Genomic DNA, 21429 nt, shown 5'->3' on the forward strand with positions numbered 1-21429 from the left:
TGAACTATTGTCACGCAGATACCTGACATGGGTAGGTTAAACCAATTAAATATTAAGTAGCTTATATTAAATTACATATAGGTACATAAATAATTATATAAATTCTATATTAAAAAAAGTCCCTTTTAATAGAGCCTAATCCCCTGCTAATCTACCAGTACCTGCCTATCAGGCTTAATAGGCCCAGAATATTATACCTGTTAAATAATATAAATTGCGGTTAGAAGCGGGGCTAAGTATCTTTTTGTTAATAATTCAGGGGTTGTATTGTACGCCTAAGACCACTCGTTTGTTGGCATCAGACCCTGTTGATAACTCCCCTGTCAAATGGAAAAGATGATAGGAGTTCGACTACTACTCCGTACCGAGTACACAGACCAGAGACGAAAACGGATGTGAAAACTTTACCTCCATTCCGAGAATCGCACACTCACTCCGTACACAACAACGAGGAAGACATGGCAAGGCCCGAAGTCGGGCGCAGCAATGGCTGCCTCAGGCCTTCAGACCTCACCGAATTCTTGTATTTATAGACCACCTTTAGTCCATGGAGCCATCGCTCTCGCTATCCATCACTCTCGACGCTTCATCTCTCATTATCCAGTCTTCAAACTACATCTGCTCCTAGCGTCAGTTCCAGCAGACGCTTTTCCCACTCGCGAACAAGGCCCTGGCCATCCGTCATGGATCGCCCAACTATATCGATATTCATTGCCCGTATATCGGAATGCAGCAGTCTGGAAAAAATGCGGCTCCCGCAACTGTGAGGACACCCCATGAAAAGACGGCTAAATGTAGCCAATGAAACTAATGGTATGAAGGAGGAGAGAGTACTGTTGAGCGTAGCGCAGGTCAATCTGATGAATTCGGGGGCGCGTTGGGACTCTTTCTGCAAACACTTACGACATATGACAATGCCCTGGCGAATCATCGCAATTCAAGACTTTGTGCCCGATAACCTCGTCTACCCATCTAGGCTAGTTAAGCGCCATTACAACGTCTATGTCGAGCGAACCGGACCAGTACTTGACGACAATCATGTGATGCACAGAAATGCAAAACCTTTGAAAAAAGTTTGTCCCCTCAGCTACAAGTTGTAGTGAAACTCTAGACGTGATGTATCAAACTAACATTGACGCATTTCCCAGTCGCTAAAACGTAAGAGGGGAGGAGCCAAGAAACAGGCTGAGCCATCAAAGAAAAAAGGCCTTGGTCCACCCCTTGTCAATAACAAAGTTGCCTTCTTGGTCGCAAAAAATATCCCCAAGGAAGATTGGCGCGTAACAATGCCGGACTGGGGAGGAGGCATGGTGGCTTCGCTGAATCTCGAAACGCCAGACGGACCCATGAGAATTCACAACGTCTATAATAAGACACAGGCCGGTACCACAGCCTTCTTTCAAGAGCTGACCATGCACTGCTGCGGCGATAATGACATCTTGATTGGAGACTTCAATCTCCATCACGAGCTGTGGTCAGGTCCTTCGATTAAGCCAGAAAAGGTCAGTCTCGCTGCCAAGAAACTCGCCGACAAAACCCAAGAAGCGGGCATGATGATGTGCGTCAAGCCTGGGACCGCGACATATACCAAGTCCAAAGACAACCCGTATGAATCAACTTTGGACCTCGTCTTTGTTGGCAAAGCATGGTGTAGCCCAGAGCCAGTCTGGTCTGTTCTGCAAGTCACCGGCTTCGACGAAAGCGATCATCGCGTTTGTGAAACTTTGATTGATGCCACGCCGAGGGTCGACGTCAACATCTTTAGGCTTTGGAACCAAACAGACACGAAGAAGTACCGGGCTGACGCCAAAAGATTGACGGAACGGGTGCGCCTCATGCCGTTGAAAAAACGAAGCGAAATCGACGATTCACTTGCGGCATTCACCTCTGGCTTGGAGGACGTGATCCAACAATGCGTACCGAGTCGCGATAGCTACCAGCATGAACCCCCAAAACCAACGCCTCATCCAAATGCCACCGCAACACCCAGGCTGTGGGGAATTTGGCAAACGGCGAGGTGGCCGAAAGACCGGTCCAAACCTGTCGTACAGTCTTTCACCCCGGACTTTGAGTGCGAGGGCGAGAAAGCATCCACCCCCGAGGCAAAGGCCGACATGTATGGTAAAGCCATCTACGGCCCAGGCAAGCTCGACAGATCGACAGCAGTCGATCCCCTTCCAGTGGAGACGTACGAAGCACCACATACATCCCTTGACGAAGCAGACTTCCACTTCTGCGAGGAAGGCGAGGTTGGGCGTCTCATTAGCATCCTGCCGAAACGCAAGTCCTCGGGAAGCGATGATATCGCAAACGAAGCGCTGAAGATGGCAAAAGACATCATCACTCCGTATTTAGAAGCGTTATTCAAAGCGTGCGGCCAGCTAGGATACTTCCCAAAGTACCTTAAAAAGTCAAAGTCCATCCTCTTTTTCAAGGAAGGGAAAGAGGCAAACGATCCCAAGGCCTATCGCCCCATCTCGTTACTGTCAAGCATTGGAAAGCTGTTTGAAAAGATGATTGCAAACAGATTGATCAAGATACACAAAATGTATTGTTCTGATGATCCAAGAAATCCGTTGCCTTTGATGCAATTTGGCGGTCTACCTGGCAGGTCTACAACTTTGGCTTTGCAAGCCATCGCATGTTTTGTTCAAAATGCATGGAGATGGGAAGAACCCAATCGTAGACAAAGACGATTGATGAGACGCTTCGCCAGCATTTTGGGACTCGATATCTCGGGTGCATATCCACGCGTGGACCGCGACGCACTCATCAAAGCCCTGGTGTCCAAGGGCATCCCTTTATACATTGTCAGATGCATTCATTCTTTTCTGTGTGACCGCAAAACCACTCTCCTCATCCCCGGCCACGGGCCTCAAGAATTCTATGAGAATGGGGGCCTTCCACAAGGAAGTTGCCTGTCGCCCATTCTGTTCCTCATCTTTGCCGCACCTCTCCTCGAACCTCTCGGACCCCTCGAAGGATTCGAGGGGTTTGACGTCCAGTTTATTGCTTTTGTGGATGATACCTATATTCTGGTTGCTTCAAAAAGTTATAGGGAAAACTGTCGAATTCTGGAAATCGCACATCAGAGGCTGATTGATTGGGCTGAAGCGCACTCTGTCAAGTTCGGTCCCGAAAAATACAACTTTATGAACTTTGTATATCCTGAGGGGGGGAGAACCAACCAGGCACAAGTCAGGGAAAGGCCGAACATCGAAGGTCTTCCCCCGGATGCAAAACTCTTCGAGAAGGAGTGGCTCAAGATCCTCGGCGTGAAGGTCGATCACACACTCTCATGGAAGCCACAAGTGGAGAGCGTCCTAGAGAAGGCGGAAAAGGCGAGGCAGCGTTTGCAGTGGACGTCTTCGTCGGTACGGGGGCATAATCTTGGTAATATGCGTCGGATGTATGTTGCCATGGTGCAAAGCATCCTCGCCTACGCTACTCCGGCCTGGGGTTTCAGACCACGGATTGAGAAGGATTATCCCCACATGCACATTAGCGCCACCCTTCTCCATGATCTGGATAAGTGGCAGCAGCGGTGCCTGCGGTTCATAGCGGGCGCCTTCAGAACCTCGCCACACATGGTCATATACAAGGAGCTCTTTTTGCACAAGCTGTCGGACATGATTTACTACAAGGCCCTTGAGCATTATGCATTAAATGCCACATCGGTACACATGGCCATGTTCCACGGAGACCCGCAAGGTGTCGAGAAAGGGGCGCTTTGGGCAATTGCCAAGGAAGCCCAGCCGCTGTTGGACGCTGCCAGGGAGCGATTCGAGAAAAAGCACGATCCAAAAAAGAAACCCGGGGCGTGGGAAGACGGTAAATACGAAAAAGATCGCACGCAGGCTATTAAAAACGAGGCCAAAAAACAGCTCCACCATTGTTCAGCCACCGCCTGGAAAGCCTACCAAGCCAAATATAAATCCGACTTTAGTCTGCACAACTTTGCTCTGAAGGGAGACTGGAGCGCCAAGCACTTGGAACGCTATAAAAAGCTCAATCGCAAGCAGTGCTCCATCTTGCTCCATTGCCGCACAGGCTTCATCGGCCTTTCAAAGTATGTCAGCATGGTCAATCACAACATCCTGCCCAGATGTCGCCTTGGTTGTAACGCCGACGAGACCGTCAAACACTATTTTGAACGATGCACACATCAGACCATGGTTGAGGCCCGGGACCAGCTACAGTCGGAGACTGGGGAGAGCGATACGGGCCGGCTGTTGGAAAACCATCCTCTCCAGGCGGCTAATTTTGCGCTCAAGTACTTCAACATAGAGCAGTTTTCGGGAAAGAAACCGCCCCCTACCAGCCAACCCTCCAAACAGGGGGGCGGTGCCTCCGTAAAGCGTGGCCGTTGACTTGCCGTTGGTTGAGGTCTGGCCTGCTTGCCACCGATCATGTTGACACCGGTGTTGGGGTGAGTTTCTGTTGAGGGGAACTGCGTACGCCGCATAAAAGACAATGGTAAGACGAATGACAACTTGGTGTGGAACTCATGTATATGTGTAGGCAGAACCAAATTATCAATACAATTACCTACGATACGAATTGCGCCCCATTTTACCTATTGTTTACTTCGCGGACAAAGCTATTTGTCCCCTCCGGAAGAGGTAAAACCGCCAATACAGATTTATTTGGCAGCTTTGGCCTTGTAGGCCTTTTTGGCCTTTTTGGCCTCTTTGGCCTTGGCTTTGCTAGCCGTGTTGGCCCTTTTTGTGGCCAGTTTTATAGCTTCCTTGGTGCTACGCTTTGGTTTAGCGTTTTTGGAGGCCTTTTTTTCTAAATTCCTGATCATCTTTATGACCTCTTTGATTTCCGCAAAATCAGGATTTTTGGCCTTAAGGCAGGCATCCCTTCTGTTGCGGAGGGCTTCCAATCCGTTGATAGCTGCGTTGCCCACTGGGCCTTGTTAGCTTTGACCCTTGAAGGTTGCAATAGGCAACCTACTTGTAAGTTGGCGTGCGACCCCATATGGTATTGACCCCATCTGTTAACGTGTTCCCAGGTGTTGGGCTTGTAAGTCCAAGACTCCTTCCACTCCAGCTGGAGTATTGTCTCACTTTTGACGCGGTGTCGCTGATAGGTTTGGTAGCTTGTCATGCTTGGTAAGTTTAATTATTGTCCATGGTGCCTGAAGCCTAGCCCTTGCGTCGTTGATTTGTCATGAAATCAATTTTATACTCGCCCAGGCTAACATTTGCAGAAGGTCATCTTGTTGTTGTTGGTGAGCCGGTCCAGTCAATCTTGTTCCGCAAGGGCTCACGTTGACAGGTCTGTACTTTGTGCACAATAGTTTGTAGATAGCTGTGGTGGATGTCAGCAAGGTAAGCCCTTCTCCCTGAACATGTCGCGCAAAGAAATAGTCTACTAACAGCCTAGCGAGCGGTTGCAGTGCTTGTGGGAGATGTGTGTGTGTAGGAGCAGCGACTCACGATTGGTTGTGTTAGTACTGTTAATCTTAGTATTTGCTGATAATAGATTTTTTACCTGTTAATCTTAGCATCCGCCGATGACAGATATTTTACTGATGCTAATGTGCAGTTGTGGCAGGGTCTTGATAGCAGAAGAGTATGTTATGTTTCTATACCCCTTGTACTTGATGGGTCACTAAATTTCACCGTTGACATAGGGCAGATGACTTGGATGCAGGATCGACTCGGAATGCGGGAGAGGTGGGTCAAGATTTTGTTTCCTCTTGAGATGTTATATGCGCTTATCTCGGTTCAGGGCAGACCTTGCAGATATATACTGCGTGTGTGGGCATTTTAGGTTTTCGGCGTGACTCGGCGTGAGTCACGGCCGCGAAGTCAGTAGGTTTACGGCAAGTGAATGGTGATTTTATCTGTTATATAGATTATTAATTTTTTACTAGCGACAACATACAAGGTTTGACTACATGACAGTAGCTGAAGCTATCGCGAGGTGGCCGCGACTAGCGGGCCACGGCGCGGCACCAATTGCGCTGGTACGTCTGACGCGTCACGATGCGTGTACGTATGTGTCGCATAACCTTTTAATTCTAAAGTCAAGTACTAATAGCTCATAGAGATGGTCTACTTTTCTAGTCTCCTACTGTCCTTGGCCTGGTACAGCCCAATACTGTTTTAGATTTTACGCTTGCACGATACTAGTATTATGCGTGTAATTTCATTTGACTACAGAGCGAAACAACCAATAATTAATATTCAAGTAGGCGTTGTACCACGCTGAAAACGTTGGTGGGTTTATTCATTCCTTGAGCGACTCCCAGCAGCCCAACATTGTATCACTAATAACAATACGATTTCAGTCCCTCGCGCCCCTGGGCTCTATATAATCCTTCGTTTATGGGAGCACGGGTTCATGTTGAGCACCCTCGCGTGTGCTCGCCACAGGCGAGGGTGCTCAACATCAGCCTACCGAGACAGACCCTTGCGGATTTATGTATGGTAATCTCGCCGAGGTGTCTGTACGATGGCGCCTTGGTGAAAACCCGGGCCAGTCGTCAAATCGGTTATATCAATTGAAGCTATATGAAGGCGGAAATACACGGATTTTTACGTTATTTTCAAGTTATAAATAGCTCTACATTTTACGACAAAGGTTATCTTGACACTGGCGGTTGATTAGGTCCAGCCACAGCTGAACGCGGTGATTACGCCAGGTGGGTGTGCCAAGCAAATTGACCCTCTAGGAGTTTATTTTTTAGTATCTCTTTAGTTGCGAAGTGCCTCGCAGAGATTCCATGTCTCCGCCGTCTGGTACAATTTTCTTAGGTAAGCGGGTCTCTATGGGCCATTTCATGGCTAAAAAGATGGTGCGTAGAGCCTAGGGACGAGTCAAACGAAAAAAAAGAAAATGCAACCCTGCCATGAACCGTCCTCGTCCTGTGTGCATGTTTGCTTGTAGTTGACACGTCTCGAGCAGGAATTCCTCGCATTGCAAGCCACATCGTCCGGTTGGTGCACGCACATCAGACACCACATCGGGCTGTGACTCACTTCGCCGGACTGGTCATTGGTTCAACTTTATTTCTTTGGTCCCCACACCTGTAGCCCACACTTTTTGCCATCAATCGACGCATATATACTACACAAGCCGCCAGCCGACCTCTTCTTGCGCAGTTTGCAATGCTTTATCCATGTCTGGCTTTTCCTCCCTCGCACATCTTTTCCGCCATTACCCCAGGTCCTTCTTGTTCTGAGCCATTCATTACCAACGCATCCTGACCGGCCGCTTCTGCCCCTGCCACCATGGCACCCCGCCCGCCGCTGCATTTCCTCGATCTGCCGCCCGAGATCCGACACGCCGTCTACAATGCCTACGTCGACGTAGATGGAGGCTACGTCGTCAATCCCCGAACCAATAAGCTTGTCGCTGCGACCGGTAATCAGAAGCACGACTATGCCCTGCAGCTCACATGCAAGCAGATTGCCCGAGAGATGAGCGGCCTCGCGCTTAGTCGCAATACGTTGCATTTTAAAGTAGAATATTCAGACGAGGAGCGCATCTCAGCCGCTCGTTTTGACGCGACAATGGCCATCTCCCTAGTTCGCCTCGTTGAGTTTCTTTCACCTGACCAAGACGGCGGGGTTGACTTCACGCAAGATATCGAAGATGAGGTGGTCGGAGAATTTCCTCCCATGCGACCAGTTTTTGCTGCCATTGACGATCTCCCTGACACGTACGGCGACCTTCAACTTAGCATCGCGGAGGACTTTGCCATTCCAGTTTCCGTCTTCCTCAGAGCGGGGTGGCGGACCTTTGGACTCGCAGTGAAGCAGGGCTCAATCCCAAAGACTCATTCCATGCTTTCTTATTCTGATGCGGAGAGGGCATATGCGGTGTCTCAAGAGTTTTGGCCTTGGCATTATAATCCATCCAGAAAAGACTTTGCGAGAATGTTTGGTAAAGCCAGGATGGTCCGACGACAAGGTTACCGATACTGGCTAAAGCCTCACCTCGATGCAGACGGCACGCGGCAGTTCACTCAGGGGAAATACAGGTTCTCTGCTGCATCCAAGGCTGTACGATTTCTCTCGCAGTGTCCGAAACAGCTTAGAATGCAACTACGACGCATTTGCCTTCATGAGACTTCTCATAGCGTTGCATTCCCAGAATGCCATGCTCTAGGACTAATACCCTTTTGCCAAGAAAACCCCTGCCTCTATGTCGAGCGTCGTGTAAATATATGGAGAACTCTTTTACAAACAACATACGCAGATAGCTGCATTCTGATCTGGGCTCCAGAGCTTGAGTGGCAATATTTTACACATCCCGAGCATACTGGTAGAGAAGAGTCTGCAAATGGTGCGAGGCTTGCCAGTCATAGAATAACGCGCGTGTTTTCTCGCTGGGCCATGGAAGCGCTGGAACTGGTCCGTTCGGGGATGCCACGGCGCTCCTTTAAATTGGTTTTGGACGGAGACCCTGCACCGCAGCTAGCCACTCGCTTGTTTCGGGACATAATCCAGCGTGATGCGACGTGGCAGAGGGTACTCGAGGCTTCGTGGAGTGCAGTGGAAGAACAACACCCCACGGTAGATATATCTTTGATAAGGTCTCATAAAGGAGGGTGTAAGTGGACAGTCCATGGTAGTGTCGAGCTTCACTGACACCAGTTACAGATTCTTTCGACGGCTTTCCGGACATGGTAGACGCTATAGCGGGCAATAAGCATGAGCTCATCGAGTGTGCCTTCGAAATAGGGCCCAACCCTTGGGATGAAACTCCTTTGTACAGGCAATTTCGCTGTTTCCCCCCTGGCCTAGAAAGGTTTGAGGCAGCCGCCGGGGCATTTGTTGACCAGCCTGCCCAATTCTTCGATTTACCTCACCCACTACCGTCGTGGACGGATCTTTTGGCAGAGAACATTTTGCCCGAGTTTTTCAATTCGGATACAGAATTGGACCAAGTTGAAGCCGTCGATCTATATGATGTCATTAACGACGTGGAGCCAGATACAAACGAGGATGATCTTGTTGCAGATAGCACTGACACGAGTGACGACGAGGATGACGCTGCCACGAGTAACGACGAGGGGGACAGCGATGGCGAATCACCTCCCGGCGACGATTCAGAGGCCGAAGAGGATGCACGCTCATACGACGGAGGCGAAAACGATGACTAGAACTCATCAGGCGGGAAACCCCGCAGGCTCCAAGGATGCTCGCACACGGTCGGAAGGCGCTGCATTCAAGCAAGAGCAAAATTGGAGCGTAGAAGAGTAGGAAAGTGGCAGAGGACAGCTGCAGGACATGACTACCTACCTAGGTATAGGTAGGTAGTCATATGGACAGGAAACCCAACCTTGGGCGTCCCTGCAGTAATCTCGCCGAGCAGATTCGGATGGACTTGCAAGAAAAGGGCATGCATCTGGTGTCCTTTCTCTTCGAGCAAGGCACATGAGTACGCATACCCCGTTTCCTAAACACGTGATACCCCCTCGGTCCTAGTTGGAATAGACGTTCACCTGTATAATTCTAGTGTAGCTTACGTCTTTTTAATTTTACCACCATGCTTCTTTTATCTTTATTTTTATTTATTTTTAAATCTGTTTAAATACCCGTGCAAGCACTACATCAAGCAAGACCTACGAGACCAACACCATGTGGACTCCTTGAATGTCGGCGAGACCTCCCTCCCCCCTCAACCACATACCACCGCACCATATTGATTCGACCGGATAGGAGCCACCATGGCACAACCAATAAACTTGTCTGATGAGGGCGCTGCACTTTTTGGTAACAGCTTCTTCAACATGGGACCAAGTCGAATGCCGGGGGGGGCGGCACGATGGCAGTCGGCATCCCTCGGGCATCTCGACCGCTTCTCAGCTCGCCCGGCTGGGCTACAACTACAGCCATCCCATTACTTACAGGCATCAGGTGCACCTACCGCAAGGCGGGTTTTGCCCCGGAGCTTCATTGGGGACGAGTCGCGTCGGGGCTGGGAAATACGATCTCATTGTTCATCCGTCATGGCTCGATGCCGCGATACAGACGGGGCTCGCGGCATACAGCTTCCCTCGGGACATGCGACTGTGAAACGTTACATGTTCCCACGTCTGTCAAAACTATCAGAAGCGGCCCTCACTTCGCCAAATTGGGACTTGGCAGGACAAGAACTTCGTGGGACTAGTAGAATGGGGGTGACCTGGAAAAGCAAGCGGGTATTTGCTGGGGATATCTAAGTTATGTACTACTAGGCGATTCTCTTTGCACGCCGCGATATCGAGCTGTACGTGTTGCTCCAGATCAAAAATACTCCATTCGCCATGTCACAATACAATCCCCAAAAGCCTGAGTCGTTCCCTGCATGTCATTGTGCGTCATAATTGTAACCCAAGTATTGCTATCCATTGCCATGAGATGCCCATCACTAAAGTCCCAGGTACGCCTAGACTACCTTGTACTCCCATATTCGCATATTCACCCCACAAGTCTACAGCCTTCCGCTACGGATTTCCTTTTCAAATATTTTCACTCCCCACACATCATAAAATGGTAGAGGGCCAACCGTTTTGTACCTCAGTCGAGATCCGCTGTCCATGCCTTCGTCCTCGCTTTCGCTTTCAGAATCTAAGCCCTCTAGAGGAAATACAGGGTATTCTTGCGACGAGCTACCATTGGCGGGAACGTGAGCTTTGTCTTTTCCCTTGTTCTTTGTCCTCTTCATTGGCTCCTGAGAAGAGGAATCTGCAGAACACTCCGATGGCCGCACTACTCGATCGACTCGGTCATCTTCCATGGCTATCCACTCCAACTTCAGTTCGGGGTGGTGGGAAAGATTGTCGACAATGAATCGCAGTAATTCCCGCATGACCCAGATACAGGTATCACTGTTCTTGAAGTGAAGAATATTAATTGCCCGCAGATTGATGAGGCCCGAAAAGTACTGCACAAACGCATGCTACGAGTTGTCAGTTACTCTTGTATTCACAGGCAATAGAAATTCTTAAAATGTGAGCACCCGAACTTACCACAGTGTGAATGTTCATGCTCAATGCAAGTTCTTCCAGGTTTGCACCTCGGGTGCATATAAGTATCATCGTCTTTACATTGGTGTCCCAGTTTGGTCCATTGGATTCGTCTTTGATCATAAGTCTTTTGAGAGTTGGCATGTGCTTTTTGAGCACCAACCGGCGAATCTGATCGATTGATGTAGTGGTACGGGTCGCAAAGCTTTCGGGTTTGTGCTTGAGACTTCGCTCCAGCATAAATAGATCGTCTAGTTGTGGAAGCTGTGCCATGCACGTCAAGAATGAGGCGGAAACATGGTCAGTAAAAACACTCCGCAAAGCAATCGGGCGGAACTTGTGCTCTTTCGTGAGCATAGACCAAATAGGCGCTTGGTTTCCAACATTAATGAGGGTCAATTCTTTAATGCATGCCACATCAATAGCTTGCGACAAAACAGACGCCTTGACGGGGATGAGGCAAATTTTCAGAGTTTCAATGGACATTCCCCTCGTCTTGCGTGCATACGTGTCCATATTCTGCTTCAAATTCTTCCCTTTCTGAATGCTGGGCGCATCCAAGAGGTCTTCGATTTCAGACTCAAGGATCCTGATCTCATTAGACACTTCTATTGCGCCTCGGGTGAGAAGTGCAAGTTCCGAGTCTAGGGCGTTGGCAACAGTAGAACTGCTCTCACTGCCCCTCTCATCACGAATTTCCAAAACTCTTTGCCCTGCCTCGAAAACCAATCGGCGCAGTTGTGCCAGCTTTTCAGTGATTGCTGTACGGTCTGTTTTTCTGGGCCTGGATTCTGCACCGATATGACATTGATTGGGCATCATCGTTCGAAGGTTCTGCTTTGATGTAGTTCCCGAATTGCTGCAGGACTCACCGTGTTGTCCACTTGGGCCTTGTCGCAGCGCAAAAGTTTGCGATGCGGAGAATTCTGTAGGCTGCTGATCCTCGAATTCGTCAATGTGTTCATCTAGAGTTTCCAAATGCTCAATATCGATATCATCGGGAGAGAGTTCCCCTTCGTTTCGAGATCCCTGAGCCCCGCTGGACGGCGGATTATCAATCAGCTGGTGCTGACAAAAATCTTCACTGGCAATAGGGGCATTATGATGGGGGTTTTCGTTTTGATCAATGTCGGCACTTGGACCTGCCCTCGGCATGTCGGCTGTGGATTCCGGCTTCAGCGACGTCGATTCTTCGGCCTCATTGACCGTGCCGCTCCCATTATTTGTTGAATTCTCACCCGTCACATCTGATTCCACGTATTTTCGCGAGGCCTTTTCAATTGTATCAAGGATTTCTTGTTGAGAAATGGAAAAATCTCTAGAACCATGCATAGCTGCCATGAGCCTAGTAGATACTGTTCGAATCGATGAAATGTACTCTTCACGAGGGTCACCCCGTGTAGCCTTTGATTCTTGAGTGTTTGCCTCAGACTTTGGTTGGAGGTTTAATGATGCACTAAGTTGGATCGGTGATTTCTTGAGCAAATGAGGTTCTTCGAGGTCAAAGACTTTGTTCAGAATTACTTCTTGTATCTTTCTCTCTTCTTGAGCTCGAAAGACCTTTGCTGGGCCGGTGGTGTCATAGCTACTAGTGGCATTTTCTGATGTTGGAACAACCTGGTATTCATCATCAACGTCTGAATCGTCAGCATCCGAATCTGCCAGTGGTCTTCGCGCCTGCTGTGCCAAGGAATCGGACAAGGACAGCTGGAGTTCCTTGATAGTGGAAAAGCAGTTTTTGACACAAGTTCTGAGTTCAGACAGGATATCAAGATTGTCAATGTCCAGCACAGACAAGGTCTTGAGTGACTTGAAACCTGACAGGGTCAATGGCTCCTTGTTATCCGAGCCTCTTTTGCCTAACTTGCTTTTGGGGGTCGGCCTGGACGAAGGCGGTAATAGAGCGGGTGGTGGGCCAGGAGGCGGACTCCCAGGTGGTTGCAAAGAGGTTGGTATGGGTGGCCCAAGTGGTTGTAGAGGAAGGATCGCATCAGGCCAGTGGCCATTTGGCTGGTGATGAGGTTGAGTGTCAATAGATACAGGCAGGGGAGGCGGTGGCGTATAATACGAATCTCCCGCCTGCATCCGAAGATGTAATCTCTTGAGAGATCTGATGCGGTGGAGCTGTGCGTACACGGGTCTACTAAGCTCAACGCGAATATTCCAGCTGTTCATTCATGGTGGCAACAGTCAGCATATCTAACACACATCCATCGGTCTAGGTGAAATACTGTAGCACCATACGCCAGGGGGTGGCGACTCACCGAAAGGACTCCAAGGAATGTGCTCGCTTCAACGTCAGGTACAGCAATGTATTGAGGAATTTGCCGCAGCTTGCGCTGTATAGGTAAGGTTGATACGAATGCTCTCCTTTGACGCCGGCACTCAAAGTGTCCATCGAGAGGTCCAGCAGGTGTTGAGCATAGTTATATTCGCTGGTGGTGAAGGTATCCAGGCCACCAGCCAGCCCGTCAATCGGGGATTCAATGTTGATATCGTCGTCATCGGGGAAAATGATGTGGAAGCTGCGATAGAGCTGGGCTGCTGCCAGCTCACGGAACCGTCTAGACACCAAGGCTAGACAAATGAGATCACCCTGGGAGCACTATCCCGATGACAAGTCTGTCAGCAAAAGGACCCCACCAACGGATAATAGTCCCCGAAGACGGACAAAAAGCACGGTGTCTGGATGGAATGTGCCGGGGCCAAAGTATCGAGGTGCTTCAAGGCCGAGTGCAATGGGAGGCCACGTACATGGGAAACAATTTCCTGCTGGGTTTCGGCGGGCAGGTCGAGAATTGTGATGGACGTCCTGGAAGCTTGGGAAGCCGCGGCCGCTGCAGCCTCGCCGCCGGTTGTAGTCGTCGCCATGATACCCGAGATTGGGGCACGAGGCGGAGTGCAGGAACCGGCGTTCGAGGGGCAGCTGCGCGAGGTTGGCGATACAGCAGCAGTCAATGGGTAGGGTCAGACGCCAGTCGTGAGCCGGTGGCCAAGCCGAGACGCTGGCGACGCAGACGCAGACGCAGATGCGACAGAACAAGCCGTGCTTGCGACGCCAGCAGAAGTGACGGATGTGTGCGCGGAAGCAGCTATATCAGGGGACGGAGACGAAAGACAAGCCTCGTGCAGATGTTGTGGAAGTCGGCTACGCAAGCTCAGAGCAGTCTGTTCGAAACGAATTTGAGGAGAAACAAAGAGGGTCTGGTCGGTACATGTACTTCGTACTAATGGTCAGTCGACCCACCCCCGGCCTCGAGTTAAAGCAGTGTCCGTCAATGCATGCACTTTACCGGGCTCGCGCCTGGGCACATCGCCCACACAATGCAGGCAAGGAGGTCGCATGCCTGTTGGCCCATGGCCCTTGCCCGTCTCCACTCACGCCTCCGGCGGGGCGCAACTGGAGCGTTGGCCGCGACGCCTGGGCAGGTGCTCCAATGTGTCGGTGGGGCACGTGCAATCCGTCAATGGCATCAAGTTTGTTGCGGACCTGAAGATCTCACTTGGCTCGTCCTCGAATGTCCAAAAAAAAAAAAAAAAGGAAACATGACCAATGGCCTGCAACAGTTTTGCTGATCATAGTCCATGACAAACTCCCGGATCGGGGTCCGTTCCGCGGAGCGCACGTGTCTCGCTGTATCGCGGTTGCGCCTTGCTCAACTTTGAAACAAGCTGCGCTGTAGGGTAGTCAAAACGTGTCGAACGTTTGGCCAATTAAGAATGGCACAAACAACATATAATTGTACGTCAATACTGGAGGCGTGAACCGAGAGGCACGGCGATGCTGTCTCTTTGTAAACCTGGTACCAAGGGGGTTTTTTGTGCCGGTCAAAGCATAACCATGGCATCACAGCCGCAGCCGCAGCCACATGTAAACAAGGAGCCGCTCCTCCACCGCGCCGACGATCCAACCCCACTGGGCTGTGCAGACGACCAACCATCATCAGGTCGTCTGGAAACCACTCACCAAACCTCCCGACTTGCTTGAAGAGGACGTCGGGAGGACGAGGGCGCAAATACACCTCGCAAAAACGCCTGGGAATGTGCCGTCCTACCCATTTTCTTCGTCGCCCTCTGGTCCCCTCGACAACTGCCTGAGTCACCCAGGACTGGCGAATCATGCACGTGGCTGTTTCTGTTTTCGACATCGCCGATGAACTTGACGCTTGCAAACGAGAGACGCCCCTTGTCCGTCCAAATCGACGACGTTGGAGCACACAACCTGTCCACTTCATATCCTGCAGGGCCCCATGTCAGTCTAATCCTCGGTAGCGGAATACGCCCAGTCAACAAGTGTCTATATATTATACATCCATCTTGGCCATCCCGATCTCCCTCGAATCCGACAATTCTCTTCCCTCCCCCCCAATACGCGCGGGCTGGCTCAGCCATTGGTCTACCGTCTGCAAAATGGCAGATACAGAGGAACCTCAGTTCAATACTCTCGCCGAGAGGATCGCCGCCCTCAATAAGCAGAAAAACTTTAATGGCAATGGCACCACCGACTTGCCACGCAAGCGAGCCCCTCCTCCAGCGCCTCCCGTGCGAACAAAAAGTCCGGCAAGAAGTGAGCCTGCTCCAAGCCCGGCATCTGCTACCGCCAGCGGGCACTCTCATCCATCCATTCCCACCAGACCTGTGAGAGGGAACGCGCCGCCTCCCTTGCCTCGAAGAGACACTCAAACTTCCGTCGCAAGCAATGACTCTTTGGTCACAAAGCCTGGTGGCGGCCCTCCACCATTGCCAGGACGGCCAGCAACCTCTCAGACTCCCCCGGCCCTGCCTCGGAGGACCTCAGCTCAGTCGACGGCATATCTTTCTCCCCGTCGCAACTCAGCTTCCTCCGAGATTTCTCAGCATTCTACGCTATCTACCTCGTCATTGGTGCGGACGACCTCGTCCAATATTAGCTACACGTCCAGTGGAAGCGCTCCACGAAAAATAATGGCCCCTGCTACCTGCGATGCGGCAAGTCTCCCACCTCTCCCCCCTTCGAAACGAGACCTCGAAGCCAGGGCAAAAGATGCCGCTGCTCAAGAAATCGCTGCAAAAGACGCGGCCGCTAGGGATTACAGAGCCAAGCAGGCTGCCAAAGCACAGGAGGCCCGAGCCGTCAGCAACACTTCATCCCCGGCCCCCCCTGCTCGGCCCAGCTTGCCACCGCCGTTGCCGTCAAGGCCAGCCAAATCTCCAAGTCCAGCACCAGCACAAACAAGTTCAGCGGTTGAAGTTGAAGAAACAAAACCAGCACCTCCCAAACGTCCCTTTGGCACCATCAAGGGCTTTTCTAGCGGGAAATCAATCAAAGCTCCGCCCATTCCAATGCAACGGCCACAGCTTCCTTCCAGATCATCTGCCAGTGCCGAGGCTACCAGGGACGATGCACCCCCGCCGGTGCCTCTGTCGTCGAGACCTTCTGCAGCGCAGATTCACGCCGCGTCGTCCGAGGCCGCGACCGGTGCATCAAACGGGGATAGTAAAGGGGACAGTACTACCGGGTGCTGGGTGTGTCGAGATTGGAGTGGACCAGATACTGTGGCAGCACAGTTCCCGAGACAATCTTTGCCTCATAGGGACCCTGTTGGCCATCTTGCTCGTGGCTTATGTGGGCCTTTCCCGTCATACGACGATAAAGCCAGGGCAATTTTTACATGGTGCCATCACAACATATCCTACGACACAGTGTCTTTCTTTAGCAACAACGTGAGGCACATGTCCGTGGAGGACACTATATTCAGTGGTTTGGCAGTATGTCAAGGCTACGCAGAAACGTTCAAGGCTGTGGCCAATAGAGCGGGGTTGGAGTGCGCAGTTGTTGGAGGTCACGGAAAGGGCTTTGGCCATACGCCATTGAAGAAGGGTGAGCGACCGCCTCCGGCAAAACCGGACGGGCACGCCTGGAACGCTGTCAGGGTGGATGGTGGCTTCTGGAAGCTCATCGACGCTTGCTGGGGAGCTGGGCACATCTGCTCGGCGGCGAATCTGTACAAGAAGGAGTTCTCTCCGCGCGAGTTCACCCTGAGCAACGAAAAATTTGGCCTTCGCCACTTCCCTCAGGACTCCCGACTTCAATACAGGAGTGACGGACGCACGATTTCCTGGGAAGAATATTACACTGGAGGCCTGGATGGGGAGCCACACCAATGGTACGGCACTGGAAATAGTGAGGGCATTGCAGAGGAATCTGTGGAGCCAAAGGGTCGCGATGTATCGGTTCATAGCGGGCAAGTCGTACGATTCCAATTCTCCAAAGTTTGTGAGCACTGGACATCAGAGAAGGCCGGGCTGGGGAAGCCTGCCCTGTTCTTGCTCAGTATCCATGGACTCGACGGACGCAAAGATGAGATTATCCCAACTGAGACCAACGGATACTGGAACTGGGTAGATGTCAAGGCTCGAGATCTTGGAGCTCCGGGACAATCGGTAGAGATTCTGAAGCTCGAGACGATGGATAATAGGGACGCTCGCGGTGTCACACCGGAGGAGTTTGAGTCGAAGAGGGGGAGGGTCGGCATGTCATGGTCTTACATCGCCAAGTGGAACTTGGTATAACGAGTTACGAACAGCTTCTCTCAAGTGGCTACAGACAAAGTATTGATTGGGTCTACGGACAGTATGCACGCATGGCGTCAAGGCCAATGGGCTAACTAGCATTAATACACCTAAGTCTTCGTTTCACGAGCTGACTTTGAAAACATTCCAATAGGGTTTGTCACCCGCAATGTGTACTATTCAATACACGTGGCCGCATATTAAACGTGTATAGTAATTCATGCCCCAACGCCACGATCCAGGCCCACGCAATCCGACTGCCCAGAACGCTATTATACAGGAAAACGCAGAAGATGATGGCCGAGGTGGAGGGCATCTTGAACGGGCGCACGAGTCCATCCACGAGGATCTGGTTCTTGGTCAGAGGCGGCGCATCGGGGTTCATGTAGCAGCTTTGCAGCTCAGGACGGCCCCTGCCCCCCAAGCCGCCCAACAAACGGCTTAACCAGCATATTCATTAACGCCGCAGGTGGACAATGTCCGCAGGGCGCATCTGCGAGCGTCGTGGCATCTGCACTACGTCTTTTGTGCCGGGTACCATGGTGTCTCCTCGCAGATGTTACCTAGAATGTTGGGCTGTCTCCGGGCGCCCATGGGCTTGGCACGCGTTCTTTTGGTATTGAAATCATCTTGGGTTGGGCAGCGTCTTCCGCTTGGTGCTTTTCTTTCTGTCTCTCTTTCTTTCTTTCTTTTCCCTTGGTGGTGCCGAGCACCGTGTTGCCCTCTATATTTTCCCGAGATGGCTGGCGTTTGGCAGGTCTGTATTGGCGAACAACTGGTCTGTATGACGGTTTCCAACTGTAATAGAAGCGCTGTTCGGGTAGCCTCCAGAGCAGTACTATCCATCCACGGCTCTCCCTGTAAACATATTAACATCTTAGTTCACGTTTCCTTATAATATGCTACATCGACCGTGCCCCTGGATGTAGGCTCCACGTGGCAAAGATGTCAAGTCGCTTTTGGGCACAGGCACAAGCGCACAAGGAGACTCCCGTCTTGACTACCGCACCTAGACAATAGGCTTTTGCGTCTGTGCCTGGGCAAAGGTATTCGGGTGATGACGATGCCCCCGAGATAGATAGGGTAGCCTCATGATCGTAGGACTTGAAGAGAATGCCGACTTGTCTGCCGTCGAAAACACAAGGAATAGGCGGACATGGGACTGAACTGATGAGAGTGTTCTCCTCACGACCACAGCACCACAACCCGGTCTTCTACCAAAAGTCAGACTCGATCTTTGCTCTTCATATAACAAGAGGGGGGGGGATGGCATACAATTTGACGTACTCAGCAATTGACCTTTTCCTGTATCCCGGCGTACCTGGCGACCTACTAGATAGGTACGTGGAAATAGGACGGAGACTCGAGTGGAGTCGAAGGTTCGTTACTCCGTGTATCTTTCAGCTTAATTAACACGTGTAGCATGTAACCGCGTTAATTAGCCCCGCCTGCCAAAGCCACCTGCCAAAGCCACCGTGGCAGCTGCATCGTCATATTAAACTCGCAGCTTCAAGTTTCCCATCCTGTTCTTCTGTTCAAGAACACTCGAGTGCTCAATCTTGCACCTGGCACTCTTACCACTTCATCACAGTCTCTTTCTTTTTTTTTACCTTATTTTCTACCATCTACAGCCACAAATACTCTCCGAAACAAGTCATACGACGCCAATTGGCAACAATGCCATAACCTCGACACCACAGACCCACGAACCACCGTCTGCAAGATGCGCACCTCGTCGCCTCCCAACTCGCCAACATCCCTCTCCCGCTCCGAAACTCTCACCCTCCTCATACTCAGCGGCGCCTCGCTCTCCGTCCTCCTCAATACCTTCCAAGGCGATGGCGAACCCCTCATCGCCTCGCTGGCCCTCTCCATCATCGCCTTCAGTCTCTGCTACGCCATGATCCGCTGGCTCGGCCCAACCTTCATGCGCGCAGGCTTCCGCGGTCGCGACCTCAGCAAGTCAACCCGCATCGAGATCCCCGAGTGTATGGGGGCCGTCTGCGCCGCTGTCTACCTCCTTACCGTCATCGTATTCATTCCGTTCCCCTTCTACAAGGACATCGTCGCCGCCACGTCTGGCGGCGGTAATCGCGATGTTGTTCTGGAGCAGGAACATGTCGACCACGGCCGCTTCCTCCACCGCTTCCCACACAACAAGCTTGCTTCCTATCTGGGTGCCATCATATCTCTCCAGACCATTGCGCTGCTTGGGATCGGCGACGATCTGTTCGACATTCGATGGCGGCACAAGTGGTGGATTCCAGGTCTCGCCAGCATCCCCCTGCTGGTCGTATACTTTGTCGACTTCAACGTCACCTCCATCGTCATCCCTGTCCAACTACAACCCTACATTGGAGAATTATTCGACCTCGGTCCCCTGTACTACGTCTACATGGCTTGCATAGCCATGTTCTGCCCGCAAAGCATCAACATGCTTGCCGGCATAAACGGCATCGAGGTATCCCAATGCCTTGTCATCGCCGCCCTCATCGCCTTCAACGACTGCCTGTACCTGTTCACGCCCTACCCGCACCCGGCCACCGACTCGCACTTGTTCTCGCTCTACTTCCTCCTCCCCTGGATAGGCGTGTCCGCCGCACTCCTCCACCACAACTGGTATCCCGCAAAGGTATTTGTCGGCGACACATATTGCTACTTCTCGGGCATGGTCTTTGCCGTCGTCGGCATCCAGGGCCATTTCTCCAAAACCCTTGGCCTCCTCCTCATCCCCCAATTCTTCAACTTTGCTTACTCGGTACCGCAAATCTTTGGACTGGTTCCCTGCCCGCGTCACCGCCTCCCCAAATTCAGCGCCCGAACAGGTCTCATGGAACCGTCCGTGACTCCGTGGAGCCCCGACCGCCAACCGCACCCTCTGGTAGCACAGGGACTACGCCTCCTCGGGAAACTGCACCTCCTGAAGGTGACTGTTGACGAAAAGGGCAGTTTTGTGGAAACCAGCAACTTTACCATTTTGAATCTGTGGCTGGTGTGGAGGGGTCCCTTGCGAGAAGATAGACTGGCGACGGAAATTACGTTGCTGCAGCTGCTTATGGGACTGTTTGGTTTGTTTGTAAGGCACAAGCTGGCCCTGCTGGTCTTTAAGGAAGATAACTGGGGTACCACTGCGTATTAGATAGAGCATTTGGCTGGCCGCATATCTCTACTAGGCGAAGGAGAACATGGAGCTTTATGAAATGCTATCGCCTACTCTACATAGCTGAATTGATACCCGTAAAATGAACTCGGATATATAGAAGGAACCATGCCAATGTCCTACTTCCGAGTGAACAGCATTTGCCAACGAGCGTGTTCCAGCGATCACTGATACACCTGCGTAGCGAAATTCAAGAAGAAAAAATTCACCACATATGCACCATGAACCCATCATGTAGGAGTGGTTGGATGTTGTCATCCATAGATCGATCCATTCATCTCAACTACCTAGGTAGTGTCAGGCGTTCCTCCTCCTTACTCGCACGCAGAAACTTCCAGTACGCACAGTAAGACATACAAATACACAGAGTAGAAAAGGGATATTATAAGAAGAAAAAAAAGGGGAAAAAAGACAAGCCAGCCATGTGTCAGTGCGCCCAATAAACGCCCCTTCTCTCGAAATGAATACGACCTTTTCCCACCATTTCAAGAAAAAAAACACCGCGATCCGCAGACACTTGGTCATCTATACAGACGCGCAAAGTGCATCATCGCTGTATTTGTTGAGTCATCCAAATAACCACTCCCATGAACCCCTTTGTCCCCCTTGTCCAAATCAACGCCGATTTCATCCTATTTCTCTTTCTCTGTTAACGCCGTGTTCGATAATAAAAATCCAGTCGATACACCCCAACCCCACCCCAGCCCAAAAAAGTGAAATAAAACAAAGTTTTCGTGAGCTCCAAACT

General features: G+C 51.2%; 5 protein-coding genes across 5 annotated transcripts; 4 read left to right on the plus strand and 1 right to left on the minus strand.

Annotated features, from left to right (window-relative positions):
* Positions 1–1286: 1286 nt before the first annotated feature.
* Positions 1287–4370, plus strand: MAA_10395 (Reverse transcriptase; the record flags this gene model as incomplete). The annotated part of the gene is made up of 1 exon (XM_007828393.1): positions 1287–4370. The coding sequence occupies one exon, from the start codon at positions 1287–1289 to the stop codon at positions 4368–4370; it is 3084 nt and encodes a 1027-aa protein (XP_007826584.1).
* Positions 4371–7244: 2874 nt separating this feature from the next.
* On the plus strand, positions 7245–9121 carry MAA_10396 (uncharacterized protein; the record flags this gene model as incomplete). The annotated part of the gene is made up of 2 exons (XM_007828394.1): positions 7245–8568; positions 8619–9121. The coding sequence occupies 2 exons, from the start codon at positions 7245–7247 to the stop codon at positions 9119–9121; spliced, it is 1827 nt and encodes a 608-aa protein (XP_007826585.1).
* Positions 9122–10434: 1313 nt separating this feature from the next.
* MAA_10397 (F-box domain-containing protein) lies at positions 10435–13840 on the minus strand (the record flags this gene model as incomplete). The annotated part of the gene is made up of 4 exons (XM_007828395.2): positions 10435–10902; positions 10973–13136; positions 13234–13574; positions 13724–13840. 4 exons carry the CDS (start codon positions 13838–13840, stop codon positions 10435–10437), a joined length of 3090 nt encoding a protein of 1029 aa, XP_007826586.2.
* Positions 13841–15379: 1539 nt separating this feature from the next.
* On the plus strand, positions 15380–17521 carry MAA_10398 (transglutaminase-like superfamily protein; the record flags this gene model as incomplete). The annotated part of the gene is made up of 1 exon (XM_007828396.1): positions 15380–17521. One exon carries the CDS (start codon positions 15380–15382, stop codon positions 17519–17521), a length of 2142 nt encoding a protein of 713 aa, XP_007826587.1.
* A 1723-nt stretch (positions 17522–19244) lies between these two features.
* MAA_10399 (UDP-N-acetylglucosamine:dolichyl phosphate N-acetylglucosamine-1-phosphate transferase) lies at positions 19245–20660 on the plus strand (the record flags this gene model as incomplete). Its single annotated transcript, XM_007828397.1, has 1 exon — positions 19245–20660. The coding sequence occupies one exon, from the start codon at positions 19245–19247 to the stop codon at positions 20658–20660; it is 1416 nt and encodes a 471-aa protein (XP_007826588.1).
* Between the last annotated feature and the right edge of the window lie 769 nt (positions 20661–21429).

The sequence above is a fragment of the Metarhizium robertsii genome (genome assembly GCF_000187425.2).
Source record: "Metarhizium robertsii ARSEF 23 chromosome Unknown MAA_Scf_36, whole genome shotgun sequence".
NCBI classification, from domain to species: domain Eukaryota; kingdom Fungi; phylum Ascomycota; class Sordariomycetes; order Hypocreales; family Clavicipitaceae; genus Metarhizium; species Metarhizium robertsii.